This window comes from Odontesthes bonariensis, chromosome 5 (genome assembly GCF_027942865.1).
Source record: "Odontesthes bonariensis isolate fOdoBon6 chromosome 5, fOdoBon6.hap1, whole genome shotgun sequence".
In the NCBI taxonomy this organism is placed as follows: Eukaryota; Metazoa; Chordata; class Actinopteri; order Atheriniformes; family Atherinopsidae; genus Odontesthes; species Odontesthes bonariensis.
Genome location: NC_134510.1, coordinates 27840662 through 27852731, shown reverse-complemented (window position 1 = coordinate 27852731; position 12070 = coordinate 27840662). Strand labels below are relative to the sequence as shown.

General features: G+C 40.6%; 1 protein-coding gene across 1 annotated transcript in view; it reads right to left on the bottom strand.

Moving 5' to 3' along the window:
- The window catches only part of tmem145 (transmembrane protein 145), a 41184-nt gene extending 29704 nt beyond the window's left edge, over positions 1-11480 (bottom strand). The window contains exon 1 of the mRNA XM_075465972.1: positions 11167-11480. Coding sequence (XP_075322087.1) covers positions 11167-11277 — 111 coding nt within the window. The 5' untranslated portion in view covers positions 11278-11480. The remainder of the gene's footprint in view (positions 1-11166) is intronic.
- Between the last annotated feature and the right edge of the window lie 590 nt (positions 11481-12070).

Below are 12070 nucleotides of genomic sequence, written 5' to 3'. Positions count from 1 at the left end.
ATACTTGACATTTTAACTTTGGAGCCATGTTTCTAAAGCTGCATGTGGGACTGTAAGAGTTGCACGTGCGCATATTATTGTCAAGAAAACATTTTCACTGTTATTGCTCAGCAAATATTGAGGTTCTGCTGTACTGTATTTTCTAGGACAACATTTTAACGCAGGTGCAAAACATGGTCACAGAAGTCTGGGCTGATTCCAGTTTTTCAGGTGACAAGGTCATTTTCTGCTTTATTGCAAACTTAGTGGAACAAGGACGACCTGGCACAGTAAGCTGTGTGATGAAGAGCTGCACATGACTGCGCAGCTCAAACTCATTAGCAGGGCAGCCGACTCAATTATTATTGACTTACCCTTTATCTAAACACCCTGAGCTCGGTTTGCTGTGCTGCAAAGAAATACAGCCATTTACAGTCTCTCCAACATTCCTTTTAGTATTTTGTACTACTGAACCAGGTGTAACAATTTCAACTGGAGCAGAATACTTACACCATAGAAAAAACAACATATAGACTCAGACCAAATGCATCCCTTCCCGGTATGTCTTAATCGCCTTAAAGGTTAGTGTTGGTGTACTTCACTGCAGATATACTCTGTTGGTATTTCTTCTTATTTTGCTGCGTACAGGACATTTGAAATCTGTAATCTTTGGGCAGAGGGTGTGTAGACGCCAGCCAATAATAGAACAAATGTGATTCCTACAAAAACAACAAAAAAATAAATAAATAAATAAATAAAATAAAATAAAAAAATAAAAATAAATTGCCATTACACACACATATGCACTTTTACATAAAATCCACCAATGCGCCATAAACTTGGTTGTGTGGGAGTTATTAATGCTTCTGAACAAAACCTGTGGAAAAAAATTATAATAAAATAAACAAATAAATAAATAATTTTAAAAAATAAAATAAAAATCAGTAGATTGACTTTTAATTTCTCTCATTTTTCAGTCCATAGCTCTCTGCTGTTATCCTGCATTCACTGGCAACTTTATTTTTAGATCTCCAAGTAGGAAAATCAAAGAAAACACCACAAGAAGTTGTGTATCAGTAAAACTATTTGAGTTTTGTTTAAAATCAGCAGCTTAAAAAATACCATCCTCATGTTTTATTGTATTAATACCCAAAGCATAAAGGTAAAAACAAAGAAAAAGAAAAAAGAAAACAACCTTTACCAGGCTTCCATCATCAAAAACCTGATTTCTGGTAAACATTGTCCATTCATTATGACCACGTTTGAGCACAAGGGAACCCACAATTTCCTTATTACTCTTTAATGGTGACTTGTGGCAGAATGCTTCACTGTCGAAAAAAGAAGAACCTTAGCAGTTCCAGCGGTGGACGGCATGTTGTAATAACATATAGTGGCTAATATTAATCTTAATGAGCCAATTCTCAGTCAGTGTGTGGGCTTGTACTGTTATCCAGAAACAGACAAATATGTAAATGAGAACTGCTTCACTGGGAATGTAGCTGTATTAAAATACAGCACATCTGAGCAAATACAGGCAGAGAAATAGAAGGAAATAGATGGCAATTTTGGCCACTTTAACTGAATGTTGTGACACAAATCTACACAGGTTTTCCTATTTGCTGTGTTGGGTAATGTTGGTCAAATATGAAAGAAATTCACATCTTCAGTTTCTAAGATGACCGGATAATGAGGTGATAATAGATTCTTCTCATTTTTGCTCTTGTTGCCAACAACAGAACTTTGATTTGCTTACAGCTGAGACATTTTAGACTTAGCAGAGGTGTGGACATAAACTATGGCGCACCCGAGCCATGCTTCCACTTGCAAGTGAAGCAAATCTTAAGCAATCTTTTTCAAAAGCTGCAGAAAAAGAAGTATGAATCAGACCCGTTCCAATAGATTGGTTTGAAGTGACAAGGCTATGGAGTGTTGTCAGAGGGTGGTGGAATGGGTTACATTGCTGGTGGTTATGACTCAACTGAAAAAGCAGCTGGCTCAACTGAAAACTATATCGGATACCTCGAGGAGAAAAAGATAACAGATACTGCGGGTGTATATATATATATATCTTATATCTTGAGCGTGTTTAGACAAACAGCGGACATGGGGTTATGTTTAAAAAGAAAAATATAACAACTGCATTTTGCACATGTCCCCTTTAAAGGGGAAGTTCGGTTTTTTTAAACCTGGACCTTATTTTAAGGAACTTCCCCTTTAATATCAACTTTGTTAGGAATTTGAATAAAATCCAATTTGTTAATATTTCTCCTGAAGAGTTAATGAATCTGTGAATGGTTTTTCTTTAGGGGTGTAAAGATTTAGTGATGTGAATTAGAACTCAAAATGAACATGTTTAATCAAATGGTAATAATATGTATTCAAATATAATCACTGAATAAAACCAAATGGTTTTGATAAAAAAAAAACAATTGTTCCTGAATCGTATTGTAATCCATGACTGTAGATACACATCAAATCAGATAGAAACTCTGCATATTGTCAGTCATTATGAACTGGTCAATTAGAGGAAGTAAGGACCAAAACCTCAGAGGCAAATTTTACTATTTGAGAGTTGGAACGTGTTACAGTACTAAGCTCCAACACATTGGTGCATGTTCTATAAATCATAGAATCTATCACATCAATAATCATTCATGAAAAACAGAACAGGTAGATGCATTTATTTCTCATCTGAAGAGAAATAAAATTGTTATAAATTGTTTTAGAAGACAAGAAAATATTAAATCACAGAGGTAGAAGTTTCTTACATGCTCATATGATTTTACATTGACCTATTGTAGAATTATCTTCTAAATTATGGTCACTTCACTTTAAAAATCAACTGTACTCTTCACATTTTGAAGCACAAAAATCAAAAACATGACCAAAACTTGTTTCATGCTATATTTTGAATCAGTTTCAGCCTGCCCAAGGACTGGACGTCCCACTTATTAAAAATAGGCTTTAAGGTTTGATACTATGGGCTTTTGATCTCCAACCAACCAACTAAACTCCCCATGCACCATTATACTGTAATTACCTGTGCCCAGCGTTCTCCCTACATAAACAAGCACAGTAATTTCTGTGCCGAGAAATAAAGTGCATCCATAGCAGTGTAGCGGGGCCGGCACTGCTGCCTCCATATATCACAGGAAACAAAATCGCAGCCATATTTCAGCTACTGCCAGCTGGCCCCGGAGCCTCGGCGTTATAATTCATGGCAAAAAGTCAGAGACTCACGCCCACCTCTGTGCATCGTCCTGGGTGACGCTTAAAGCTGTAACCATGGCAACCAAGGCAGCAGGGGGAAGCACTGACCCAGAGATGAATCCCTGGGGTGAGCTGAGAGGGGTAGTTGAGGTTGAAAAGGTGGGAATGAGGGGGGTATCATTTAGCTCACCACAGGCCAGGACAGTGAAAGACCCCTTTGTATGAAAAACACACATACCAACAAATATCTGACACACACATATAAGCACGCCATGGCTGATCTGAAACATGCATGCCACACTGATCCGCACACACACCGTGTACTTTAACCAACACCTCTTGCCAACCCCTTTTAGTGCCATAGCAACTACAGCATGCCTTTATTTGCAGCTGCCATAGAAACATCAAAAGGACAAGCCTTCATTCAAAGACACACAACCACTTTTATTTTGTCCGGCTCTCATGTAATTGTCCTTCAGATTTTCCACTCAATAACCCAGCAGCAGCACACAGTTCTGAGCAATGATTTCAAAAAGCAGATAATTAGTCAGACTTCTCTCTTATGAGCTAATTCTCCAAGCTCCTCGCACACATAAAAGAGGCCAAATTCAGTCAATCGAGTGGTTAACACACTAATTTCTATATTGAATGCAAACGAATGAGCTACTTCATCAACCAACAGATTAAGAAATAAACCCAATTTAGCAAAATTAACAGCAATTCCAATTATTTTACAAAGGTTTATTCTTATCTGAATTTCAGTAAAAGCTGTAGACTGAGGACATAAAAAAGATCATTGATCGATAAGACACTGAATCTAAATATTTAGAAATGGAATACTACAAGAAAGGAGACAGACAAACACAAAAGATGCACTACATGGTCAAAAGTATGTAAAGCCCAGGACAAATCTGTGGAAAACTTCCCTCCTAAGCCTTGGGCATTAATATGCTGCTGGTAGAGCTGCCACTCTTCGAAAAAGGCTTTGAACAAGATTTTTTGGAACCCGGCTGCAGGGATTTGTGCTGCAGGAGCTTCAGTGAGGTCAGGCACTGATGTCAGACGATAAGGCCCAGCATGCAATCAGCCTTCCACTTCATCCCAGAAGGTGTTTGACGGGGCTGAGGTCAGGGTCTGTGCAGACCAGTTATGTATTTCTACAACAAACTCAAAGAGCCGTTTCTTTTTGAACCCGTCTTCGTGTACTGGGCACTGACATGTTGAAACAGGAAAGGGCATCTCTCCAACTGCCTAAGGGGCTGAACGTGGACTAACAACAAATATCTTTCTAAATTTGCCTCGACTGGGTGAGAGCTGAAATAAATAAATGAGCAAAATAAGATGAATCCATATTTTTTTTGTCCGTAACATGCACTGATTATTATACATAATAATAATACTACTGTAGAGATTTTCTCAAGTGATAATAAATACAAGACAAGTCGAGTCACTTATCCTTATCTTGTCGTTTTAGATCATTATATTCCAAAATACTTGCTTCGTCTAAAATTTTATGAACTAAAGGATAAAATAAATAAAAACATTGATTGTGAAATCAGATGAAGCAAGGCTTGCTGTAATTATTACATACTCACATAGTTTGAGTTATTAAAAAAGAAAAAAAAAAAAAAAAAAAAGGTTCTTCCACATTTCAATGACAGCTGAGCTGAGAACTGGCGCCCCCAACAGTTTATCTCAAGGCACCTCATTTTTAATATTCAGCCGAGTGCCTTATGATGAGGATCTGTTGACTTGATTTAGCGGCGACACTGAACACCACAGTACCATTTGGGGGAAAAGGAGCATCCAATTACCTAGAAGAGGTGATTTACAAGAAAAAGGTGGTGGCTCAATACAATGAAAGATAAAAAAAATAAATACAGATCCACCATCTCACCCACCTCATGGCAGCCACAGGAGTACAATTATAATTGCTGTCCTTCCAGCGCTGTGCGATTTATGTTTACAAAGCTCAAACTGAAATGGGGAATGTCTCTTTAATTCATGTGCCCTTTCAGTTTCCAGTGCCAATACATAACTCTTCTACATACATTATGAAATCACTACTGTATTACATTTAGGTGGCATCAAAATCAATTTAAATAACAAATCAACGGTTTTTTTTATTCGATTGCAAACATTTGTATGGCAACTAACCATCAACCAACCATCTCATGATTGTGACAGCTGCAGCCCTGTTGGAGTTACTGAAAATAATTTTGTTGACCATCTTGACAGTCGAGTCTTTTCCATCCATCAATCCATTTTCTATACCCGCTTAAGCCAGTCGAGTCTCTTTTAAGCAAATATTACTCACATTTTTCACAGTTTTCTGACAACATATAGGCCAAACAATGAAAATAGTATAATGAAAAAAAGACTAATAGATGGTGGGAAAAAAAGTAAAAATTGAAACCCTTTAGAATAAAAAAAGTTAATCATGGAAGCTTTAAATCCACTGTCATATCTGATGAAACCATGACGACATCGGCAAGCTTATATGGGGTTCGATAGCTGGTGGCACATGACCAAAACTTGTTTCATTATATATTTTGAATTTGGTGCACGTCAGCCGTCCTCCTTATTTAAAATGGGCTACTAAGGAGGTTCAGGCATTTCACCAGCTAAAATAAGCAGCCACTAGTTAGCCTAATGTAGCCCTGTGTGTATCCATGTGTGTCCCAGGAGAGCAGCAACAGTGGATGAAGTGTCTACCTTAATCCCCTTTTAGCCCTCTTTTCCCCCAAGGCCACTGCATTGTGATGCAGAGTCACTCAGCCACCCCTCAAAGTGTGTGTGCACTATGGTTGCACATGCGCGTGTGTATGCACATACCCCATAAATCAAGTACTGTGCCTTGATGCAGTATCTGGTCAATTCAGCAGCGCAGTGTCTTCTGCTTTCATTTCTTGGTTCAAGCCTCACAGTTTCTGTCCTTTTATATCTGTGGCTTTCTGCCTTTTTTTTTTTTTTTTTCCCCTCTCATTCCCACCAGATCCATGTTTGCTTGCTAAGCCTCATTAACAATTAATTACCAATCAGCTAGTCATGTCACCCCTGGACCACTGGGCTTCTCAATGATTCATTAGTCAGGGTTACACAACGTCGCAATGCATAAACACACTCACAGAGACACACTCACATTTGTCCCTTTCTGTCTGCTGTGGGTTTCGTTGTGCAATCAAGATTTTGTGGACACACATACACATACAAAGACATTAAAGCAAGCATATGGAAACACCTCGTCACATGCAGCACCTGTGTCTAATCACAATGTCCTCATGAAAAAGAAATAAAGGAAAACTGATTGGGTTTTCCTGCTCATGAAAGGTTCCTAAAAATGTACGTCAAAGTCAAACTGAAAGACTTTTCAGAGACTTTTAAGGTCTTGTTTGGTGAAACTCAGAGTTATGAACTGCCTTGTTTTACAATGACGTGTGATATTAATTAGAATGGGGGATGATATATCAGGCCTTTTTTTTTTTTTTCTTTATGATCTTATTAAGAGCAGAAAACCGAGGAAAATTCGCCATTAAAAACTGTTAATATATCAACCCTTACATCCACTCATGTTGTGAACTGTTGACTTCAGGAGGAAGAAAAGGCCCACTGACCTGAGGTGCGCTGATGAATAGGAGTGCCAGATTCCTAAATTAGAAACAGAACATTCATTCACTTGCATTCAATTTCTAAGGACAAAAGATTTAAGCCTCTTCTCGCCTAATCCACAAATGTTCATTAACTGTCCAGACAAAAAGCATTTTAACCTGTCTATAGCCAAAATCTGACAGCCTACCACCTTCTCCACTACCGTGCCTATTCCCAGAAGGGCACTTTGTTAATGTTAAGTTAATAATTGACTGCTGGTTATATACATTTACAGGTCTCTGAATAAGTTTCAGACAATAACTGTTCCTTACAAATTTACTTAGCTGAAATGTATAATGTCAGCTCTGCCAGTGAGCCAAGTGTCATGAAAGCTTTCTGCTGTTGCATGCTTTATAAAACTGCTTGTAGATGTCACCTACACTAAATGTGGTCGCTATGGTATTTGGACTTAAGTTTAACTAGTTGTTCTGACAGCTCTGAAATATCACTTGGGTGGTCTAAACAACAGTAAACTTCACGAATCATTATTTTTATGCAAATCTGTTCAAACTGAAACAACTTACAGTTCTGAGCTTGACACAAAATTAATCTAAACTTTTAATACTTTGTGTGCTGACATTTCAGGCTTGTATTTTTGAGCAATAGCTCAGTTCAACCAAATGTCAAACCAGAACTTTACTTTAGTAAATGTTCAACAACAGTTCCTGCAAACTTCTACATCTCTGTGGATAGTTACGCAAGAGCTTGAAGCTGGATTTACGGCCTTGCTCAGAGGTCCTCTGGTGTTGGAGGAGTAGCAAGAAGCTTCATTTATTTTCTAAATTTTCCCAGCTGGCTTCAAAACAGCGTCCTTCCTCTGCCCTTAGAATCTACTGCACCACTGCCCCCTCAAAGGGACATTTTATCAGCGCGTCCACGAGCCACTTAGGCTAATTGTACACATCGACCAGCCCAAAGAAAGCGGTTGACCAGTCTTCCGCACCAGTGGCTTTGCATAACTATGTTTGTGTCTCCCTGTATGTTTGCAGCCACTCCACAATTTGCAACAGTGCATCTCTCACTTTGTGCTAAATTTCACGTCAGTTTAGAGCTCTGCTCCCACCTGCACTACCTCCACTGTTACAGCATCGAGGAACTGAAGCCGAGACTTGAGTCAAGAGTGTGCGTCTCTGAGAAAAAGCGGACGTGGAGTTAGCAGATGACCTTGGAGAAGGACTGCACAACTAAGGCTGATGAGGTGTTTTTCTGTCATGTTAACACCTCAAAAAGCTGTACATTCGGGCGTTAGAGGACATCGACCATCTGATTTCCTGGAGACTACGACCCATTCCAACCCCCCCCCCTTGGCTTTATCCTATTTTACATGCTAAAGTGTACAGTTGGGCTGGGTGTCCTGTTTCTTTTGACCATCTTGGGACAGTCTATACATGGCTATCCAAACATATTTACCACTAATCTGTTCTTCCACCCCAAAAGGGAAACCCATCCTACAATGCAGCATACAAAAACGTAGCTTAAGATCCAAGAGAAAGAACTAAAATTGACAGTTTAAATATAACAGTAGCTGCCATTTCCTTAACCCTAACCTAACCTCTTAACCTTAAGCTAATCATTTCCCACCCTGAAAACATATCTTCACCTTTAAAGTTCAAGACCTCTATTTCGGGGGACTCGTTTTCTGTCGTCATAAAGTGACAAGGAAAACAGTCTTGAGTCTCCAGAGATGACAAATCTGGTGCAGCCTGATGTAAATTAAAATGCTCTGTATAGACAGGCTGTCAATATTCCAAACCAGTTCTGGAGCATACCAGGAGAACCCCGCCCCCCCCCCCCCCCAAAGCTTTCTAGAACAAAAAAACAAAAGCATGAAATAGAGTGCACATCTCCATTTAAAAAAAAAAAAAAAACATTCAACATTTAATATGTTGATTTTTTCATCCTACTTTTTAATAGTAAAAGCAAATTTGTCTGAAAACACATTAAAGCTAAAACTGCTGCTCAGTGAATTCATTAGTCCATCAACACAGAATCCATCAGCAACGGTTAGAAATGACATGTTTGAAATAAGGTCCTGCAGCAGGCGAAGGGAGCAGAGAGCCGTTTTAGATGAAGGTGTGAATTGAGGCATGTATCATATTCCAAGAGAGCAGATAATTAACAAGCCTCGCCGCAAGCTTCAGGGGCAGCGCTGTAACTCAGGTGGAGGAGTGATCGTGTATACTAATCACTGTTTGGCCTCTCAAAGTTACCGAAATGCCGAAACACCCTGCTCTGCAGCTCTGCCACCATCTTTGATTGTGCGTGTAAATAAGTGAGAGAGACGCACTGAAAAGTGCTTTCCAGAATCAAGTGAAGGCTAAAAAGGTGCTAGCTAAGTTTAAAACTGCAGTTTTACTTACGGTGGAAGTGAAGCCCCCATGGGTTGAGGACAATGAGTGCTAAAGTGGATCAAAAGCTCTTTGGATTTTGGTGTGACAGCTGACAAACAACAATCAGTTGGGAAAATTATGCGATAATGAACACGCTCTCTCAGTTGCAGCCTACTTGTGCATCTGAAAAACCTCCTCTATTTGTAGCCTTACATGCATTATCAAGACAGGTTGATTCATTTGTGGTGTATCCACTCCTGCAGAGTATTGGAAGAGTTAATGGCTGTCCTTCTTGTCAGATGGCAGAGAGACTTTCTCTAACACACACGCACACACACTTGGAAGTTGCCCAGTGCTACCTTTTGCTGCTTGGCCACTGAGCAGCTCCAGTGGAGCAGGTGCAGATTCAGTGCAGTGTTCAAGGGCATCTCAACAGCTGTGGTGGATGGATGAATGCCTCTTGTTCATTTGATCCATTTGGATCCCCATCATCATCCCATGAATTCAGACTGGTGACATCAATATCACAGTTTGACTCATTTAGAAATTTACTTAAGACAAGAGGTCAATGAACGTGAGCAGCAGATGTCCTGCGAGCAGAAGTGATAATTAAAGCGTGCTGCCTCAGAGTGCCGATAGAGTGAGAGCTGAGGGGGAGAGGAGGAGAGGAGGAGTGATGAAATTGGTGCAAAATAGTCATTGTGTTTTGGTGACGATCTTGAAAGTGGATGCCCTTTCACCCTCCAGCAACAGGAACTTTAATCCAATTGAGATTGGAGCCAAACAGGGAAACAACACAGACCCACTCTCCTGCTGTTGTCACGGTGAGTTACTGAATGGCCCCACCATGGCAACCTGAGATTTCAGCTGCAGCTGACGTTGGAAGTAAAGCACCACCATTTCTTTTTAGATATATTTGAATCAAATATTTACTGATTTCAATACTGTTTTTTTTTGTTTTTGTAGTTTATAGCTCAAAAAAAAAATATCAACCAGAGCAAGACGTTTTACAATACGAGGCATCTTGGCCACTGGACATTTGCTCTCATCTTTTATTATATTTGTATGATCTGTTATGGACGTTTTTAAACATCAATTTAATTTGTTGCTGGATTGTACAGCTGATTCCTCAGACTAAAAGACAATGTTATTGTTTCACTCAAACATTAAAATCACTTTTCTTATTTGGCTGAAAATTCGAAAATAATCCCCATGTCATTATGTCCTGAGGAGCCATCAATGAATAAATCTAAAGCTTATGTGGCAGTCCAGAATGTCAGCAGTGGCCTTTGTTTAACTCGCAACAAAATGGTAGACGGCCTTACAGCTTTGCTCATTTTATGTCAAACTTGGTCCCAACAAACTCGCGAGGAATCCAGCCAGACCTGCGCCAGCTGCCCAGTCACAGCCGAAACTCGCAGATCTTTGCAGGACGCCCATGTTGATGCATCTGACCACACACCTCCAGACACCCAGACCAATTGTGGCGAGTCCGGTTTCTGAAGGGTCACCACAAAAAAAATAAAAAACAACACTGCGCGCAAGCAGCCATGACGCACACCTGTGACGGGTCATCTAATCAATTCGCAGGAAGACCACGGCAATTTCTCAAGCGACAGAATTCTGCACGGCACGGCTGTGCGTAGATTTAAGATGGGCAAACACTGCCTGAGGTTTGACTGGCAGCCGACTGGTGGGATTTCGCTCACTGGAACACCGATGGTGGCAAAAACTGATACGTTAAGGGCGAAATATACGCCACACACACACGCAGATGGCGCGCGTACGCTCGGCAGAAGTGAGTGGGTTTCACATAGAGGAGATAAACAGCCGTGTACAGATGCAATACAACTCTATTGGTGGATTGTAGCACCTTCGCCTACCCAGCTCAAAGACACCTGGATACGCAGTCAAGTCGGTTACCCTCTGATCAGTCCCGCAAGGAAAAGGAAGGAAAATGAATCCAAGAGGAAAAGACAAAAAAAGAAAAGGCGCTCACCTCTTTGGTGTCGACAATTCCTCTGACATATTTCCCGACGACTGAATCCACGCAGAAGAGGCTGGACAGCACAGCCAAGCAGAGAAGTCTCTCCCCGACCCTCACCTCCATCTTTCTCTCACCCCAGCTGCCGCTCGTCTGCTCTCCGAGCTCCCAGAAGCCCGTCTCTGCTCGAGAGCGCGCGTTGAGGCGCACCGCGAGAGATGGAGAGAGAGGAACGAAGCGCGCTCACGCGGGTCCCTCCGTGCGCCTGTGGCGGGCCCCCTCCAGCTGTTGAAGCTGGATGGTTGGACGATGAAGTGCCTCCGTGTGTGCGAGCTTGTTTTGGTGGGAGTGGTGGTGTGTACCAAGCGCGCGCCCTGTTCCGCTCGTGCTTTGACAATGCGACACGTCCTCACATATCTAAAAAAAAAATAAAAAATTGCCATCGCTGATTGCAATCAGGTTTTTCATAAGAAGTCACACACCTTTAATGAAGTGGCGGTGACACAAATGATGCGTGGGCTCCTGGGTTTTATTACCAATCAGCAGGTTGCACCGCGAGGCGGCCAGACTGCTGAAATTACTGAAAATACATTGAATGTTGTGCGTGAAAAAACAGCAGAGACCTTTATTTCTCAATACAATATGCTAACATGCTGTTAAAAGCAGCCAACATACTAGATGTTGCTCGAAATGAACTCAAAGCAGAAAATGTGGTTAAATCTGAGCCCACTTTAGGCAACCAAAAGGTAGGCCCAGAATGACCAGTTCTGAAATCTTGCATGCTTTTACCGGTCAGTGTTGGTGTTGTACCTGGCCATAAAAGTAGTTTTAGAACTTACACATTGCTGGATTCATCCATAAAAAAGCACGTTTTTTTAAGCTCTTTTTTTAACCTACATAACAGGAAAAGCTACCATTT